The sequence below is a fragment of the Neolamprologus multifasciatus genome, chromosome 7 (assembly GCF_963576455.1).
Source record: "Neolamprologus multifasciatus chromosome 7, fNeoMul1.2, whole genome shotgun sequence".
Taxonomy (NCBI): Eukaryota; Metazoa; Chordata; class Actinopteri; order Cichliformes; family Cichlidae; genus Neolamprologus; species Neolamprologus multifasciatus.
Window position 1 is genome coordinate 7556513 of NC_140445.1, and position 20968 is coordinate 7577480.

At 40.5% G+C, this 20968-nt stretch overlaps 1 protein-coding gene across 2 annotated transcripts in view; it reads left to right on the plus strand.

Moving 5' to 3' along the window:
- The window catches only part of zcchc14 (zinc finger, CCHC domain containing 14), a 38035-nt gene that overhangs the window by 7114 nt on the left and 9953 nt on the right, over window positions 1-20968 (plus strand). For both annotated transcript variants that reach the window (XM_085165337.1, XM_085165338.1), the window contains exons 3-8: window positions 6797-7025; window positions 14364-14431; window positions 14570-14641; window positions 15378-15442; window positions 16944-17116; window positions 20929-20965. In XM_085165337.1, coding sequence (XP_085021463.1) covers window positions 6797-7025; window positions 14364-14431; window positions 14570-14641; window positions 15378-15442; window positions 16944-17116; window positions 20929-20965 — 644 coding nt within the window. The remainder of the gene's footprint in view (window positions 1-6796; window positions 7026-14363; window positions 14432-14569; window positions 14642-15377; window positions 15443-16943; window positions 17117-20928; window positions 20966-20968) is intronic.

Below are 20968 nucleotides of genomic sequence, written 5' to 3' on the forward strand. Positions count from 1 at the left end.
GTTTTCATTAAGAATTTATTAATATGTAAAGGTCATGGCTCTAATATACTTTGGTAACTCAATAACCCCCCCCCCCAAAAAAAAACAAAAAAAACAATACTGCCTATTAATACAGCTGCTGTACACTCATAATTAATACAACAAAACTATTAAAGCCAGTTCTGTACTTTCAGTTTTACAACTGCACAGCATAAGACTGCCGTTCTCTGTCTTTATATCTATACTAAACAGAGACTTAATATGTTGTGTGTTCCACCTGGTGGGTGGTTTATTGATTGATGCAGTGTTAACATAGATGTTGCAGGTTATTGCTGCATAGGAAGACTAATATAGTGAATGCTGTGCACAGATTTAATAAGAACTGCACTGTGTCTGCTGAGCTTTTGAAGCTAAGCCTGCCAGCATGCTCTTGGGCTTTTGTTGTCACATGACCATTAGCCATGTGACGTTAACCTGTCAGCCATTTTTGGGCACCACAGTGTAGGGTTCAAGTGATTAAGGCCCCAGTAGCAAAGGGCTAGAGACCAACTGGCAACCGCTGGTCGCTAGGGAAAAATGTGCATTTTTCTGCAGACTGCATGGAAGATGCAGACTCTTCTGCAAACTACTCTCTAAATTGTGGTGAAACTGAAATGTGCGACACATATAAAGATGGAGATTGTTTGCCTTCAAAGTAAGAGTAGTGCCTTTTGAAGGCGACCCGTCTCCATTTTCAGTTTACATCACAAGTTTTCAATTACTACTGCGCTGCTAGCAAACTAGCTAGTGCTAGTGGGTGTATTCCATTCAAACTGGAGGCAAATCGTGGCAGTCTGCTAGCAAGCACAAGGAAGCTTTTGGTGCAGCACCTTTACTCCAATGATCGTGTGTTCCAAAACCCATTTTGTTTTTATTTATTCTTTTAGCTCTCATCAACTTTACTTCCACAGGCAGAATTATTTGAAATAAAAAAGACATTTTAAACCAATGCATGCTACAGTTCTTTGGTGTGCTTGACATCAAACTTCAAATACATAATTAACCACTAGTTGGTGAACCTGAAAGTCCAAACCATGATTATTTATTCATTTATTTATTGTTACACTGTATAGATTTTATCCTTGTAGTTTTGGTTCAAAGAGCTTATGTGAGCAAACTGAAGGACTTTACATGACCTACCTCTGCTGCCATGGCTCATTTCTTTTCTTTTAGTGCTGATGACAGCCCCTTTTTCTTCTTCCTGTCATTGGTCCAAAATTCCGAACCATCCAAGAGTGTTTTGACACTGGAAACAAACTAAACCCTGGTTCAGTTTGATCCAGCTCTTTGTCAGTCTCAGGTTTGGCTGTTTGGTGCCTGATGGTCTGTGGTAAGTTTCACACCTATAATTTTCAGTTCATGCCAAAGAAAATTCCACACTAAGTGAGTTAGGTGTGAAAGGGCTCAAAGTGCAGCTTTTATCATCTACAGAGAATGAAGCTAACATGACTCAGATTGTTTGCAATCATCAGGTAACTAACTTGTCGCTCTTTTGTTTACAACTTGATCTACTGCCCCCAAGTGGCCAAAAATGAATGAAGCTTTAAAAACAGGATTGAATTTAATGAATGTTTGTTGGGAAATTCACAGATTGCACAGAAAAACTGTTATTAGTGAGATTAACAGCATTTCTGCTTTTCTCAACTACACATAGGACAGACCTAGGTGCCACTCCAGTATTTTCCTCCTCCAGGATTTAAAGCCAACTTTCATGATCTCGTTTTAACACAAAGCAGCTGGATTCTGAGCAACTCCGGGGAGGGGGCAGTGGTCGGGAATTTGATTTTCTCCAGCAGGATCCAGCTATTGCTCATTGGTATAAACAGCAAATGCAGTATGCTGCCCACATCTGGTGGTCCTGCACAGACCTGAATAATTGCCTCATTATATGAGAGCTTTATACGTCTATAAAAACAAAGCTAGTGTCAGAATTAACAGCAGAGTCAAGCTGGTTTCTGAATGCAGGGGGTGGAGGGGCAGCTGTCAGCTCCCAGTCTGAGTTTTACAATTTTCAGGAGTTTTTGTTTTTTGTGCTACTTGCAGCTTTTTTGAATTACCTGGAAGGTCTCTTTCCACACTCCTTGTTTTTCTGCTTTCCTGCCTCGTAATGTTGTTTATTCTTGTTGTTCTCGTGAGTGCTGCTTTTGCTTCTTGTACCTCCAGTCTGAGTTTCCGTCCCCTCACTTGCAGTCTGCAGATGGAGCAGAAGTTGGCTGTGTAGCATGCGGATGTGGCAGTAGCACACTTAATTGTTTTCAGATCTACCGCCTGTTTGATTTTAGGCTATAGTACGTTTTGGCTTTTCCTTTTGAAGAATCATCAGAGCATATCAGCTGAAGTCTCGTAACACTAATCTTTTTGTGTTTCATTTTATGACTCAGCATTATAAGGGGAATTTCCGAGGAACCGGGCGACATAACAGCAGTTAAAGAGCTGATGCTTCCCACTGTTTTTTTTCCCACATTACTGTACTTCTCATGCTAATTTCCAGTTTCACATTTTTATTCTGGGATTCTATCACGGTAGCTTTGCATGATTCACAGTTCAAAGTAATCCTTATTTACCTCACACTGGAACCTCAGTTCATCCTCCGTGCGAAACCAGAACACACCCTCCCTCTGATTGGTTTGAACAGGATGTGGGTAGGGCCCGAGATGACCATGTTGTAGATAGCCCATCTAACTGACATCATCCAGATCCAATACTAGAAAAAAACAGTTTAGGGAACTCAGAGGCCTGAACAGCGATTACTGGTTGCCTGTAGTTTTTCATGTTTGTCTGCAAATATTCGCTAACTATTAGTCGGGCAATAATAAATCTGCAGCCAACATGTTTCATAAGGGACAGCTTTTACTTTGAAGGTGAAACGTCTTCATATCCAGTTTCACTGCAGCTTGCAGAGTAGCTGGACAGTGTTTGTGGACACGTCTGTCACTCCCAATCAAAATGCAACTGCAGCAATATGCTAGTGACCAAAGGAATCACAAGGAGGTTTCTGCCACCCATTTGGGGAATATGTCGTTTTCCTTAGCAACAGGTGGTTGCCAGATCATTAACTTGATCCTACATTGTCACTATGATTGTCTCATGTCCAAAAATGGTGGTCAAGTTAATGTTGCATGGTTTGTGGCTGCAAAACCTCAAAATGACAATTCATGGGGAAGTTTTTTTATACAATTCTATACAAAGGGATTGATTCTCTGAATCAATTCATTAGCCATTAGCATTAGCTGCAGCCTGTAGTAAACTAGGTAAACACTCTATGAAAGTATAGAACAATCACTGGGACCATTTTTCTTTTGAGTACTTCTCCTTTTAGTGCATTAATACATTTCCTGGTCATACTTAAGAAAAAAAAAACTTTAATTGTAACCTTATTTACCAAATAGGACTTGACCTTAATAAGGGCTACAGTGTTATCCTATTAAATGGATTTGGATGGTTCTCAGGGCATTTTTATTGAATTAAGTTGGTTAAGTGAAAAGTCCAATGGGTGTTTGATCATCCCGTCAATTCAGACTTGAAAATACTCCTCCTTGGCCTTAAGTGCAGGACCTTAAAATAAAGGCGAGTGTGAGGGTGTTAACTGGTTTGTTACTACACAATAACTTATTTTACTGGCAAGAACGACTTAACAATAGCCTCAAGTCTGGTGATTGAACTTCTGTGACTCAGTTATCTTCAGCAGCTGTGAGTTCCCTGCTTTGTGTACACAAAAGAATAACGTAGTTCTCCAGCTAAACACGTAAACAGTGCATTATCCTGACAGACTGCAGAGCTGGTTTTGGGCTGGGGTAATATTTCATAACCGCGAGGGTTCGGCTGTGATTCACAAACTGTGTTGTTTGTGTTCGAGGTTGACAGTTTGTAGTGCAGGAATGGCGCATGTTAAAGTTCTGCTTTCACCAAAGCATGCGTTAACGTCACCTTATAAACAGCAGACTTGGTGAGGATCTCTTGTAATCATAGAAATGTTTTTCCTCTCTTTTTCCATAAACTTGTAGGCAACCTCCAAAGCTAAGCTGTAAACCCATCATTAATTTGTTATCACTTTCTAACTAGCTTGTTAGCACAAATTTGCCTGTTTTCACGTCCAGCAGATGACATTAGCATGAACATCAAAGGCCATGTGATGAAGGCATGTCTAATATTTATTCTGTTTATGGGGGTTGCGTTGGTGTTAACCAAGTGCAGCCACTTGTGTTGAAGAAAATGACATGGAAATGCCAGAACTGCTGTTCTCATAAACACTCATAATTTAGCCTCAGTTCCCTGTGATGGAGCCTTAAAGCTGCTCGTAATTAGCGTCGCACAGGTTTCATCTCGTTCAGCTTTGGTTATGCTAAGAGACACTGTTCAAAATTTGTATGCTAAGTTTTGCTAGTAACTACATTGTGTTTTAAGCCTGTTTTTTCTTTTTCGGTAGCCTAAAATAGCATCCCCTCTAGGGATGGGTATTGATAAGATTTTCACGATTCCAATTCCAATTTCGATTCTGTTTAACGATTCGATTCTTTATCGATTCTCTTATTGATTCTTATTTTTTAAAAAAGGAGAACACTAAGGTCGATTAGCTTAGAACTTTGTTTTATATCTTCTCTTTGAACAAGATAGAAATTTAGGAGTAACATGGCCTTACAAACCCAACAGTGAGATCTTAAGAGATCCACAGCCTACGGCTCTTCAATGGGGTGTCACAGGGTCCCCAGGAAAAAAATTTGTAAATGTAAAATAATAAAATAAATATTCTTCTGTAGCAATAACAAAGTATAACATAAATTATTCTGTAGCAATTACACAAGAATATCCAGTAATGTTCCTGCCTACAATTAAACACATTCACTTACCAAAGTGAAATCGGGGGCATCTGCTGTGGCAAACGGGTGCAAGCCTTTGACCACAAACTTAGTCACTGCTCGGTGACATTCGTCTATCCTGGCCTGAAAGGAGACGCTAACGGTAGACTGCAGCAAGAACTGCCAGCATCTGAGCCAGACTCTGTCTGTCTCTCTCATCATGGTCACCTAAATGCACAGTAATGGCAGGTTTTGTAATAAGGCAGATCGCACTAACATAATATGCACTGTTAGTTGATTATTTACCTGCCGCATTAACGGGAGAGGACGTGCAAACGTTACCACTGCTGCTGGGTTGAGATTCACGAGTCCGGAGCGGAATTAAAATCACGACATTTATTTAAGGTCATCGTGTGTTTTGTGAGCAAATGCTTTTGCATATTCGTAGTGTTTCCTCCCTTAAATGAAATATCTACTTTGCAAGTATTGCAAGTTGCCCTGTTGTCATCCGTTCTCGTAAAGTATAACTAAACTTTTGAGCATTTGAGCCGCTTAGGCACCGTGTTTCCTGCCAGGTAAGCGACGCTCCGCAACGTGGTGACGTCATTCGGGGCGACTGGAATTGAAAAGGGAATCGTTTGCAAAAACGGCAAAGAATTCCAAGGAATTGAAACAGTGGGAACCGGTTCTCAACGAGAACCGGGTTCTGATACCCATCCCTAATCCCCTCCCCCTTGCTAGCCAATGCTACCGTTAGCTAATAACCCTCCAACTCTATGGTCTCTTACAGATATTGTCACCTTAGACTTGAAAAGCAAATATGTTGATGGGCACAGACTAAACTCAAGGCTTGTAGTACACAAACAAGTGGCATCGGCCATTATTTATATACAGTCTTAATATATCTGAAGCAGCTCCTGAGGCGAACGTTACACTCTTTAAACTTCTTTGTCCTCCCTGCTATTTGTTTGCAGATTCTTAGCTGAAAATGGCTTCCTTTCATCCCTGTAAACTACTTCAAAATACTTTAGAGTTGGGTATTAAGTCTCTTAGGCTTTCCCACTTAAGACAAGCCCTTTGATGTCAGACACAATCACTTCATCTGAAGTATTTATCGTTGTTAATTAAAGTGGCTTTAACGAGTCTTAACTTAGTTGACAGTCTTGGCTTGCATTGTGGACTTTGTTCTGAGGCATTCAGGACATAAAGGTAACTAAACATAACTGAAATGACTTTTACCAGAAAGACTGTTTTCATAATAACTTAATAATCCATATGTGGCCAACATGCAATAGTGTGCATGTTGCGGAGTAGCTTAGCAAGCTTTGTTTGGGCGTCTCTCGTCATAGCAGTCGTAGCAGCCGCTCAGCCAGCAGCTCCAGTTTAAGTAGATGTTTGGATGTCAGCTCTTCCTCCCTACTACTGCCCCTCGAGGGCATTGCTATAAATAAGAGCTCCCTCTCATTCAACGGGCCTCGTTAAATATTGGTTTGCTTGGCGCTGCCAGATCTTTCTCCTCACTTGGTTTTAGCATCGTGCCAGCCGCTGGAGAGAGAGCATCGCTCAGAGTGTGTTTGCGCGGCGACAGCACAGAGTTTTAAGCGTCGAACGTCGTGTGTTTTGTGAGCCTGTGAAGGCGACAGCTCAAGGGAGGGGGAGTTGTGAGGAAGCTGATTCACTGTTTGCTTTTTCAAACTTCTAATTTGTCAGTTGAACTCTGTTTTATTTCGCCGTGTATTGTCTGAAAGAAAATATATATAAAGAAAAAAAGCTACGAGCTTCATTAAATAAGACCGAAAATGTGTGGGCTGAAGAGTCATTTGACAGTGAGTCATGTACTTTCTTTGGTAGTAAATTATTGTCATGCTTCAGTGTGGTTACCAACCCTGGCTAAAGCTGAGGAGTAAATATTTACCCGAACTGTAACTGCTTCCCTCTGATCTTCGCTCTGTGGTCGTGACCTCCCACCTCTGCCCCTCCAGAGCCAGACCAGAGAGACCGGCACAGTATTAGGAGCTGCTTTGGGACAAGGAGACCAAACAGTCAGCCAGGACCTGACTTCTCCCCACCAAGAACTCCGTCCTCCACCACCACCTCCTCCTCCCCCTCCTCCACCACCTCCTCTGCCGCCCCCTCATCTGCCTTCTTCTCCACCTGCTGGGCAAAGTCAGGATGCGGCAACTAAGAGCCAGCAGGGGAATTCTGGAAAAGGTGAGCCGGCATTAATAAAAAGTTGTGTTTTACATTTCTAAATTGCCCCATTTCTGACCCACTGCATGGATTTAAGAATATGTATGAATATATTGCCCCCGGGTTTAACTGGGTGTCACGCTATACACCCACTTAAACCCAGCCAAACAAGACGTGACATGCTGGCACATCTAAACACCTCGACTGCACTGAAAGAATGCTGCCCTAAGGCTCAGGTGTGTGTAGGCTGCAGTGGAGATGCACCTGGTTTCAGGCTCGGGTGGGGGGTACTATCGCCAAACGGGTAGAAAAAAACATTTATATTGTAGTAAAACCCAGCGATATATCCTTCTTGCACATCCTCTCCCACAAATATGTTTATAAAGATGCAAATAAACACACACTTCTTGCTGTGAGGAAATGACCATAATGATGCTCCATGCGCTCCACATCACATCCAGCTGTTTGGAAACACTGCTGTAGAAATAATTTCACTATTTTCTGTTTTTTGCTGACTTGTTTTATGTTGTACAGACTGCATATGTTAACTGTTTTAAGCAGCTGTGAGGAGAGCGAAGCAGATATGATTAGGTGTAAGAGACTGTGCACGCTCACAGGTTAGCAGCTTGTCAGTCACGTTGGGCATGCCCTCCTTTATGGTGCTTTTTCCCTCTAGTGGGGACTCTAATTTAAAATGTTTATGTCATGTTGTCTTGAATAAGACCTTGAAATACCGACTGAGACCATAAAATAATCAGGAAAGTGTTTCAGAGGAAGCTGGGGGAGCAAAGAGCTGTCGTACAGTTTTGTGTTTTTTTGGTGTAGTAGGGTAAGTAAGTAGCAAATCTGGCTTTCGGATGAGAAATATTAATCCAGCCATTAAAATCTAGCTGTAATGTAAAAGGACAGTGGAAAGAATGCCAGTTTGTGTATGCCCGCACGGTCATGTAGGAAGTTGAGATGGCACGATACCACCTTTTTATGTCCGATACCGATATCATAAATTTGGATATCTGCCAATACCGATATGAATCCGATATAGTGTGTTTTTTAATCAATAAAACAGGATTTTTTTTATATCTTGCTGCATTTTGTATAAGTTCATACTCAAGTTTAAATAAACAACAACAACAATAAAGCTATTCTGTTATACCTGTATGTAAAAAAATTGTTCAGTTTCGCAATACTGATCAATCTAATAAACTTAAAGCTGCACCATCCTCCCTATTCTGGTATTTTAAAGAGTAAGCAACCTAACTAATAGGGTCCCAACTCCCAGCAACAAAAAATAAATAAATTAATTAATTAAAAAAAATTGGGAACCATCCCTCACGCTCCACCTCATGATGCTTAATCGACATAATCAACCTTAATTTGATGCAGTGTGGGGGGAAAATGCACAGAAATCTATTATTTTTCAAGAATAATTAAATAGATTCAACATCTTTCTTCAACAGAATTGCAGAATTCACAGATGGTACCTTCCCAAAGGAAAAAGTAGTATAGCTTACTAGGGTATATTAGACTTAATAGTTACTATATACAGTAATGGATTTCTATTACATCATATTAAAACTTTGGGTGTAAGATTCGGATAATTATTTATTAAAAGCGAGACTTTTTAAATGAGAATAAGAAAGAAAAGTATGTCTTTGTGCCCCCTTTTCCCTGTTCATGCCCTATCGGCCCCCCTGGCTAAACTTTGCTAGATCCGCCCCTGCACAGTTAGCAGCCGTCAGCTGCATAGAAAAAGATCCTGGTGTACAAAGTAATATTAAATAAATTCTAACAACAGCTTATCAAGGTTAAACGTGCTGCTGTTGTTCAGCCGCTGGTTTCCTCTTTCTGGTGCGAAGTGGGCCAAAAACAAACAAGAGTGAAAAGCCGATCAGCTGATCATTAATCAGTTTCACGATTGAAGTAGCAACAGGAGAGAGAGAGAGAGAGAGGCAGTCACTCCATATATCGGTTGTTAAGCTTAACGCTGGAATGCTTTACAAACATTCAGAGATGAACTTACACACTCGCTTTACTTCTCTCTGGGATAACTTTGTCGGAGATGAAATGCCGGGTTGTTAGCGAGGCTCCAAATGCTTAACCAGACCACCGACAGTTCTTGCACGCCACAGCCGCTCTATCACGTGATGCATACTGCTCCAACGTGCTAACGTTATGAGGCGAGTTACGGCGTGTCGCAAGTTTTGTGAGGTGCTTTCGTGATATTTAATGGATCGGATTACACTTTTTATTTCTCTCCGATATCCGATCCAGTAATTTAGGTCAGTATCGGACCGATACCGATACGTAATATCGGATCGGTCCATCTCTAGTAGGAAGTCTAATCAGTAACCTCCTCACAGATTAAAACTGTTAACTTTCTACTTATTGAACAGAAAAAGCTGCCACCACGGCCTTACTCTCCCTCTCAGGTAACCATCTTTGGCTTACTAAAGCCACATTGTCACCCAGTGAGCAGCTGGTGTGTCGGGGTGTACGGTGCGGCTTAAGGTGGGATGAATCTCTACAGGGCGGGTGCTCGCCTCTGTCCGTAACACAATACTCAACTATCTCTCTACATCATGCTCACACCACATAGCTGTCACCAGCAGAAAACGTGCACGCACACACACCTAGCATACACATACTGTGTGTGTTCAGTATACTTGCAGAGAACTGTGCATATTTCCACACACAGTGAAACCTTCCCTGTTATTTTCCCTCTGCATTTTTTCCACTTCTAGCCAGACGGAGTAAGCCACGTGTTGGTTTGCAGCATGTTTTCTGGCTTGTGCAAAAAAGAAATCCTGCAACTGTAAAGTAATAAAGACCGAGAGGCCACATGAAGGATATTTATCTGTGCCATGTCTCCTCAGTGGATAAATGAGACTCTTCATCGGGACGTTGACACTGCTGGGTTTCATAGTTTGTGCTGCGTGTGTGTGTGTGTGTGGCAGCCCAGATTAGTTTGAATGGCAGGCCTTCCACAGCTGCTTGCCAACTCACTCCCGACAGAGCGATGAGAGATGTGCAACTCCTTTATCTCTGTGTTTATTGCTCATGTCTCCTCCTTCCTCGCTGCTTGTCTCTGCACGTAGGTGCAGTTTCAAATTGTCCTAAATCAATACCTGAAGGCCTGGCACGTAGAGACACACACACACACACACACCTCAATGTCTTTTTCAACTTTTTCAACCCAATTCCGATCTAACAGCGGTGGAGCAGCTCTAACCTGCCACTGTGCCTGAGGCGTGTATCCACAACAAAAAGAAGACCAAAAAAACCCAACATGTGTGCACATATGCAAATATTCAAAGCATTATCACAGAGTTTGCCACATTTTGAATTTACTTGGAGAGGCCGACCAAGATTATCTTTTTTCTTTACCCCTCAGCTGTAAAAGGTTGGTGGGGTATTGTTGTCACCCTCCTAGTGGGAGGTCAGCGTGGACACCCAAGTTTGTGAATGCGATAAATCGTGAACAACGCAGCGTGAGAGTTTCAAATTGATAGCATGGGTGTATCTGCTAAAATATGTGTGTCTAATGTGTGTTTACTAGGAGCTCGCCAGTAATTTAAACATTTTAATTTCACATGAGAAAATGACACATAGCTAATCAGCTAGCCTGAGGCCATTTCAGTGTTGTGTTCTCCTGCTGGATATAGTCCTCGATATTATACAGCTTCCTCTCCAGAGATGTAAATATCATCATCAGATGGAGAGTTCAAGTGTGTGTGCAGATGTCCACATGTCTGCCAGTTTTTTTCCAGGACCAAACAGACTCGTCTGCAGAGACTTTACATTACAATGAAGCGAGTCCCCAGGCGATGGGCTTCAAGTGGTCTTCAAAGAAGTATAACAGGAATAACTGCTTGGCTGTTTTATCTCCAGCTGTCTGTATCCACAACAGAGTATAATCAGGTGGAGAACTGGTTCGTGTGGTGCTGCATCAGCTCACCAAGCCTGCAAAGCACAACAAGGACTACTGTCGCCACCTGCAGTCCAACAGCATGGAGTTACAGTTCCTCTGCACGATGAGAAACTCACCGGAGAGTCAGCTGCTTATATAATCTGTTATCTGTTATTTATTTGTCAAGTAGTTCATTATTAAAGCATTTGCGGGGGAAGCTCTTATAAACGGGGAGTTTTTCCTTCCCACTGTCGCCAAGTGATTGCTCAAAGGGGGTCGTATGATTGTTGGGGTTTTCTCTGTATTATTGTAAGGTCTTTACATTACAATATAAAGGACCTTGAGACCTTATTATGATTTGGTGCTTCAAAAATTGAATTGAACCATATTCTATGAAAATTGAAAAAATTGCGCTGTCGACCTTAGTAGTATAGTTCTGCACAATAATGTTTAATATTTAGTATTTACTGTTATATTCCCATATATCATCGTGATGTTGTTTATTGTATTGCTCTCATTTTCTTCTGCTTGTTTTCTTTTTTCTTTCTCAACAGGTGATCCAGGTGATTGATATGTTTTTTTTTTGTCTGCTTATTTAGTTGGTTTTTTTTTTTGTTTTTTTGCCCTTTATCCCCGTCCCTCTTCTCTGCTGTTTTTTCCCCCTCTTCCTTTCTCCCTTTTCTTTTCCTCATTCAAGTCTGTCCTGTATCTAGCAAGTGAAAATAAAAAAATAAATAAAATAAAATAAACAATAAAAGGTGAATCAAATAGACCATTATGGCAAGGCTGTGATGGTCAATTTGGTAAAGTAAATCTGTTGGACATCTTTCTTTGCCTTTAGACAATAATTCTGATGGCAAAAGAACCAAACGGGACAGGCAAAAAAAAAAAAAAAAAAAAGAAATTGAAAAAAATTAAGACAGTATTCATAGTTTATACCTAATTTATGGATAAAATGAGTAGAGTTATATTTATTATTTTATAGGGGTCAGGAATGACCCCAATTTTCTGATAAAGAAAAGCAGGAATCAGCCTAAATCAGCCTTAATCAAAATTAAGCTCAATTTCATGATCGAGGGTTAATATCAATAAGCAAATATTGGACTTTTATTAAGGGGTATTTGGTGGCTCCACGTTCACATTTAACATGCAAATGGTCCCCGGTTCAGTCCCAAGTGGAGCAAACAAATCCCTTTTAGATTGTGTCAGTAAGAGCATCCAGTGTAAAAACCTACCAAATAAAAACATGCAGAGCTTCCTTTGTGACACTGTAACTGCACAATGAACAAAATTTACAAAATGCACTTAACTTTTTATGCAGTATGACCCAAAACGAGTGAATGATTGAGCCTCTAGTGACCCTTAAAAAGACGTTTACGTTTCAGAACCAGAAGTGACGTCCAGCTTTTATACTCTCTATGACTAGTATTATCACTGATGCCAGCTTTACTGTTTTTTGTGTCAGTGTTTTTTAATGCAGACAGCATGTGGTTAGCATTTTTGCCTCACAGCAGGAAGGTCCTGAGCTCGAATCCACCAACTGGCCTTTCTGTAAGGAGTTTGCATGTTCTCCCCACGGGTTCTCTCTGAGTACTCCGGCTTCCTCCCACAGTCAAAAGACTTGCAGTTAGTGGGTTTAGATTAACCGGTGATTCTAAATTGCCCATAGGTGTGAATGGTCGTCTGTCTCTGTGTGTTAGCCTTGCAATAGACTGGCAGCCTGTTCAAGGTGTACTTATGACTGCTGGGATAGGCTCAACCCTGATAAGGGGAAGAGGATGGATGGATGTTTTCAATGCTGATGTGAGGCAATAAGATTTACTTACTGTTTAATTGCAGTATTTTTGTAAGCATTTATCTTGTTTATAGTAAAACCAGCATCATTCTTGTGGTTTTACTTTAAAAGTCTTTATTGTCCACCTCTAACTGGGAGTTTGTTTAGCTTATGTGGAGTGAAAAATGGAATTTGGATTTGATCCCCTGATTGACGCATGAACAAGGTCTTAGAGCAGCGGTCCCCAACCCCCGGGCCTCGGACCGGTACCGGGCCGCGAGAGTTGAGGATCAGGTGTGAAATGTATGGTTTTCAGGGTTTTTATCAGTTTTCAGCGTTATTTTGTTATCGTTTTTATTGTTTACTCTGTTTTCCTTGGTCTTTTCACGTGTGTTATGAATAAATCTTCTTTTTTTCGGTACCGGTACTGGTTTTATTTTGTTGTATTTATCCGCGACACCTAAAAGGCCGGTCTGTGAAAATATTGTCGGGCATAAACCGGTCCGTGGCGCAAAAAAGGTTGGGGACCGCTGATTTAGAGTATTCACTGGATGTTAAATTAGAGCCCCAGATTCTAAAATCTAAGAACAAATGGGACCAAAACCGAAAACCAGTAAACAGTTCGTAGGACTCACCGTCAGAAAAGCCAGGCCTGTTGTCTTATTCTTCTTTCTGTCTGAGACATCTTAGCCAAGGAGTGTGGTTTCTTAAATGGAGAAAATTTAAGTGGTTGCCTCCAGCTCAACGCTCGGGACCGCACGCTGTCATCTCACATTTACAATGGAAGGTTTCTCTTTACAACTGTGGGATAACAACTTAATTCTCTGTAAATAATGGGGTTGTTACACCCTGGTATCTTTTAATAGGAAATAGTTTTTTGGTGCTAGTGTAATGAAAGCATTTTCTGTATAAAGCCTCTGATATTCCACAGTGCCAGCATCTGTGTTGCATATTTGATTTGATGCTTGGACTCTGGTCGATTCAGTTATTCTTCACATAACGCAGCAAATATATTCATTTTCTAATTATACAAATTAAAAAAAAAAGAAAGAAAGAAACTCTTCACATTTAGAAAGAGAAGAAATGTTTGCTGTTTTTGATTTAATTAAGCCTCGCTGACAATAACTGTTGATTAAATTCTTGTGAGGTAGTCTTTCACCACTAAGTTTCTGAGTATTAGTTTCAGTTTTTTGAACTTTCATAAACTGGACTAAAATCTAAAGTAGCTACAAACCTTCCTATAAAGAGATGATGACACTTATTGTACAGCGTTTTACTTTGTTTTTAAGCATTTAACACGCACATTGTTGCAGGAGGATAATCTCTTTTACAACTTCATACAAAGAGAGCTAAAAGAAAGTAGTCGCAGAGATTTCTCAGCAATCTTATGCTAAACTTCTCGCTACAACATTCACCCCAACCCTTGACCTTTGACTTTTCTGCTGAGACAATGTAGTTAACAGGCCAAGTGACACCATAGTACTCGAAACCGCTTCACCTCTAGCTTGTCATTCTGTCCTTTTCTGATTCATCATGTTGCGAGAGTAAGCTCTGTTTAAATTCCTCTAGGCCATTGAAACCTACAGTATCAACCCCGAGTGAGTGATGTGTTGAAGCAGCTGTCTCAGATATGTGACATGTGGTTAATCATCTGCGGAACGATCTGTGCTTCTTTCAGCGGTGATTGAAAGGGTGGTGCTGAAAGTTCCTCACAAGCCTGAAGACTCCAGCGAGTATAGTTTTGAGGTGGGTACCTTATAAATATGAGTACATGCCGGCATGTATTGTTTGACTCCTAACTTTTTTTAGACTTAAATATTTTTTCCCCCTCATTTCCCTACTCCTTCACTGCCTTCTTCCCATTCCTTTCCTCTCCTCCTCCAGGTTAGCTGGTCCGATGGGTTGGTAGTATCTGTTGTAAGAACTCAGCAGGAGGTAGCAGAGCTGCTGTCTCAGGTCAGGACCAACATTTCAACACACAAATGAAAATGAACCCGAGTTACATTCAGGCACTTTTTATTGCACAGTAAAACTAATATGTGTCTCAAAGTGAGTAGGAGATAGAGCTGCTTTGTTTGAAATCTGATTTTTAACCAAATTCTATTGGAAAACCAATATTTTATGATAAAACATGTTTTATGTTTTATCATTAAACATGATAAATATCGTATTTTGGTAAATGGACTAAATGGCCTGTATTTGTATAGCTCTTTTCTAGTCCCTAACCCTACACAATCAGTCACCCACCCATTCACACACTGGTGATGGTAAGCTACATTGTAGCCACAGCCACCCTGGGGCGCACTGACAGAGGCGAGGCTGCCGGACACTGGCGCCACCGGGCCCTCTGACCACTACCAGTAGGGAACGGGTGAAGTGTCTCGCCCAAGGACACAACGACCGAGACTGTCCAAGCCGGGGCTCGAACCGGCAACCTTCCGATTACAAGGCGAACTCCCAACCACGATCGCCCCTTTATCCTCACAAATCTTTTTGTGATGTTTTTGTGTTTTTGAGGTGTACATTAAACCTCATGAGCCTGACCTTTTCCAACTGTGCCTATAAATTAATGATCAGCTGTGATTGAACAGTCAGGCATTGCTTGGTATCATCAGCATAGCAGTGTAATGACACAAAGAGCTCTATTTACTTTGTTTTTATAAAAACAAACAAAAAAATGTTTCTCACTTAGCTGTCACGAGCATTTCCTGATGGAGTGGAGAAGTTCCCGCCTCAGTCCATGGAACTGGATCCCAGGTTAGTCCCAGAACCCCCATCCTTTTGAGGTGGTGTTTTGTTTGTTTCAGGCCGTGTCCACACTAACACATTTTAGTTTGAAAACGCATCTTTTTCTCTCCGTTTTGGCCTTCCGTCCACGCTGAGATGGCATTTTTGGTCAAGGAAAACTGAGCTTTTTGAAAACGCTCTCCAAAGTGATACTTTTGAAAACACAGTTTTCGCGTCGCAGTGTAGACTGCATAAACGGAGGCTTCCGGAAACAGTGATGCATTTTAGTCATATGATGCAGTCATGTGACCGATCAAACAAAGATAGCGGAGGGCATTATACAGCAGTTGTTTTGTTTGCTCTCAGTTTTGACAGCCCTATTAAAGATTAATATCAGTCTGTACATGCTCCAGATAGCTTTTCTTCAAATTCTTTAACTCTCACTCACTTTTGCAACTTTGTACTTTTGTGTTACTCGCAGCAACGACTCCACCTCATTGTCAGTCCATTTAAAGAACTGCTTTTCCTCGACATTTTGCGGCAGACAGAAATGACACAGGTCGAATAGTCTTACGTTTCACGCATGCACAATACAGGAACGTAAGCGTTTTCAGTCGTGTCAGTGTGGATGAACAACTGTTCGAAAACGACAGTGTGGATGCGGAGCGTTTTTAGACAAGAACGCCGTTTTCAAATTTATCAGAGGTAGCCTCAGCTTACAGTCTGTGAGAAAAAGTGTGATAATTCTTATCAGCTTCAGAAGTTACAGTGAGAAATTCCACACTTTAGTGTAATCCAGCTCTTTAAAAGACCTTCAGAAGCCTGGAGAGCTATTACCCAAGACCGCTTAAAACACAATTACAAGAAAGCTTGGCTCCTTGGAAGCAAGATATAAAGAAATGAGGGTTAGCTCAGGACTTTTGCACAGTATCTTACTTTGGTTAGCAAAGCTACTCGTGTTAAATTAACCTTAATGTTATTAGAAGTACTCTTACAGTATAATCCATCACTATGCTAGCCTAAACAAGTCTTGTGTGAAGCATTGCTATGTAAACTATAGTTTTCCCAATTCACATAAAATACTGACAGCACTTCAGGATGTTAGCATATTGTTAATAGACGATAAGTGAACGTCTAAGCATATCAACTTGAAATCCTTGTACACATCCAAATGTTTTGCATTCTGGCTTTTTATTGCCTGGCTCAGTGCTTTTTTAAAACTCAGTCTATTGTTGCACCTGCGCTTGGAAGCCCCATCAAGTTATAAAGTTTTGTCCTCTGCTTGTTCTTCGTCTCACTCTTTCCTGGCAAAACTGCTTTAAAGGCACCTTGTGGCTTTTTCTTATAAACAGACCAGAGATGCGTTTAGATTAGAAATGTTAGGTCTGTCTGTTGAAATATAGATTTTATGTTAAAGTTCCTTCCTATTGCAGTTAGATATATGCGTTTGTTTAAATCTGACAGCAGAGCATCTATTCCTTTAGTTTTTAATCTACTTCCCACTTCCTTTTCTTTCTGTTGTCCCACTCAGGTGTCTAACAGCCCTGCCCTGCCATGTCCTCCAGCACCAAAGTGTCCAGCTGTTCTTTACCTCCACCAGGCCTCTCTCACCCAACTGTCCCTCCTCACCCCTCTCCTCCCCACTTGCATCCTCACTACCAACCTCTCCTATAGCCCCATCCTGCCCGTTCACCTCCAGCTCCAGTAAGTCATTATTTCATTGCAAAAAAATTATAGCAAGCAACAGAGATATAAAGGAGGAGACATTCTTATTCATAGACGATGATGAAAGATCAAAGGCAAGAACGGCAAGATAAAAGATATTATGCCCGTGTTCGGTTTTTGGGGATGAGAAAGGAATGAGAGGTAATGGAAAGGACAAGGCTGCAAGTCTGAGCCCTGGTTGGTTGTAGTGAGGAGGTGAGACTGCAGGCAGGATTTTCAGTGTGTGTCTCTGAGGTGTTGGAGGGCGCGGACGCAGTCTATTTTAGTCCGGTGTGGGAATTCAGCATGGCATGTTTGTGTTGGGAAGCCTAGAGTGTGGTGACCTCATGTTGCTGTGTGTGTGTGTGTGTGTGTGTGCTCGATCTATTAGTGTGACTTCATCCCAGAGGGTATTTATAGCCACCAGTGCAGTGTGTTTCTATGTGTGGTTGTACTTTGTGCATGTGTTTATTCCTCTGTGAGTGGGTATCAGACTCACAGGAGAAGCAAGGCTAAAATGAATGTGTCCGGTTTTGCTCCACAAACACACCCATCAGTGAATTCTGCACAGACTGCAACAGTTGGAATTAGCTATAAGGACATGTTTTCACAGCATTTGTAACATTTTGCCTACATATATATTTAGTCCATTCAGGTGCAATCAGAAATGTACCTGTACTCGTCAGGGCATGAATGTTACGGTAACGTTGGAGCTTTTAATGATTCCTTTGAACTGTTCTGCTTCCATGTTTGAATTTATTCTGGATTTTTCTCTAATACACAGGCTCAAATATAAGCATACACTTGTATTTGCTTAAATATCCTTTGTCAAGTTGCACCTTGACCTTTGGTAGTCATCAGCAAGCTTCTGGTATTATTCTGGCTGCACATTTGAATATTCTTCTTGGTAGAATTGGTTTGATGTTCGCCTGCTTGATCCATTCCAAAACCAGTCTCGGTGAGTGTTTGGGATTACTGTCCTATTCGAACACCCACTTGTGTCCAAGTTGCAGTTGTTTTGCTGTTGAGAATTTGGAGGAGGCACTCCATTGTTCCATCCACTTTGTCCCAGTATCACTGGCAAAACAGCCTCATAGCATGATGCTACCACCACCATGCTTTTAAATAATGTTCTTAAGTTTATAAGTCTTACTTTTACTCCTTTAAACATACTTCATCATTGTGATATTTGCTATTTTTTACTGAATTCAGTGAGTCATTTTAATTCAGCTTTATCATTATGGCTGTTTGTGCATATAATACTGATTGTTCTCATTGTCAAGTGTTCTGTCTGTGAGGTTCCCACACTTGAAAAAGACCAGACTTTGAATTTCACTCAAATATATTTTGACCAGCTAGTTTGATAGGTAGGTGAAAAACCTTTCAACCCAAAAAATAAAGAACATTTCATTAATCATTCAGGTAAATTAAATGCATTATACAGAATACAAATGAAATAAAAATATATACACTTCAGTAAAGCCATTTAACACAGCTAAAACTAAATACTTTTGTCTAGACTATCATTTAACCCAGTTTAAGTTAGTTTTACATTCATTGGTTTTTAATCACAGAGCTGAGTAATTTCAAACAACGAAGATGAAATAAACTGTGGTTCTTAAATACACAAAATGTGTCTACCTTGCATTTTACACTTTTTATAAACAATTAAATTTTCAAAGTATACATTTTAGTTTGCAAAATTTAATAGAAACTTTAACCAAGGATTTTCTTTTACAAAGAATTCTTTTCCTTAAAATTAACCCAAACATATTTACACTAGTTCTAAGATTTAACCAAGGATTTGGGGTAACTATTTTTGGTATTAATTAACATAAATATGTGGGAAACACTATCTGCATAAATAATAAACAATTTATTCAAAACAACATAATTTATTCAAACTTAAACATTCATTTTAATATCAATATAATTTTATAAACTTAAATGCAGTAACCATTTCCCAAAGCATAAATAAATTTCCACAATTGAGCTTCCATAGTTCCCAACCGTATAAGTAGTGATGTGTCCTGTGTGTCGAAGCGTCGAATCGTGTGTCGAGTAATCTCGGGGGCGTTTCTGTGAAGCGCGTATCGAGGCTTGCTTTGATTACGTATGCAGTGACGTTCGAGGCCTCGCGGGCAGTCCGTACCACGTGACTGATTCAGGGACTGGTTCACCGGTTCGCGCCAGATTCGAAATAAAATGGGCAGAAAAACACAGCTGATTTCCCATCACACTGTTGTGGGATTGGATTACGTACGTGTTACATAGTTACTTGAGCATTTCTTCTTCGATGGAACCAGGAAGGAAGAGATTTTTATTTTATTTTATCTCTCCTAATAAAGTATGCACACAGTAATAAATATCACAAATGATAAGCACCATAATATAAATAAACAACACTACAGATCCTATAATCTGATTTCTGTCTTTGAGTTTATTAAAAAGTGAAGCGCCAAATACTAGTTTGTGTCATTATCCAGATGTACATAAGCATGATTACACAGGTATTAGCGGGTTTTGATTATTGATTAAAATCGATTCTAGCTTGGATAACGTGATATCGATTCATTAAAATCCTGAATCGATTTTTAATATAAATATTACTACATTTCAACCACCACCAAACAGCTAAAACAGTAAATGAGAGCAGGTACACTGATTCTGCACAAAGACGTAAACACAAAGCGCTGACGCATCAGAATAAATGAGATGTCGCCTTTCTCACCAGACAGCGTGGACACGGTCGGGGCTGAAAGCCGACAGCTCACTGATTCTAATCTAAGGCATCTGCTGTGATGCTTACACATTAGATAAAGTCTCGAAAGTGTCAGCTTTCTTTTTTTTTTTAGTTATAAAAATATGCAAATGTACTGATCTATGATCTGAATTATACTATTGACTGACTGTCTGAGGCTAACAGTTACACAATCATACCAAAACTCTGTCCTGATAGTTTCCACTTTCTCTTTTGTATCACACACACTGAGACAATATTCGGGATAAATAACCAAGAAAACAATTTATTTATTCAGTTTAGAGGTTTACACATCATTATAATCACAGAGCCCGCTTCACTTGAATTGTCCACTTGATGGCGCAGTAGAGCAAATGAATCATCTCAATGCTTCGAATCATGAGTCGACCAATTGGGTGGAAAGCTTCAGTTCATCATGAGGCTTCATCTCACCATCACTACGTATAAGCAGCAAATATGAGTCCAAGAGCTTACCAATAGCCCGTCTAGCTCAAAGTCTTCCTCTCAGTGGAAAGTGGATTGTGCTTGTTTGCTGTCCTCTCAGTATGTCGCACTCGGGTCAAATGACTGCTGCATGCATTTTAAGGTCTACTAGGCACGCCAGCCCTTGATTGCTCTAATTCAGCTCACCTGGCGGAGCGGCGCGCACCAGGCCGCGCTTAGTTGTAGATTGCACAAGGTCTAATCAGCGGCCATGCACAAGCAGCAGCACAGAGCAGGTAGTGGGCAGGAGGAGGAAGAGAAGAGTAACAGCCACACCTACTAGGTCAGCGCGACACTCATCGTTCTCTAATTTAATTTAATTTTATTGACCTGCATATCCGCTAGCTCTTATTGAAGATATTTGTTGTAAGTATCTTATGCTTAATATTTTTCTGCTGTAACAAGTGAATATAACTATCTTGGGATAAATAAAATAAATCTTATATATTTACTACTTAAATGTTCGCCCAGCTGACTTACATTTCAGATTTTTGTGGACTGTTAGCCTCGTGTTGTGTGACTATCGCCTGATGGTGATGATGGTTTTTATTGTGAATCTGTTGCACAGATCTTGGCTGTATGATGCAGTACAAAGGAGGTAACAGGTA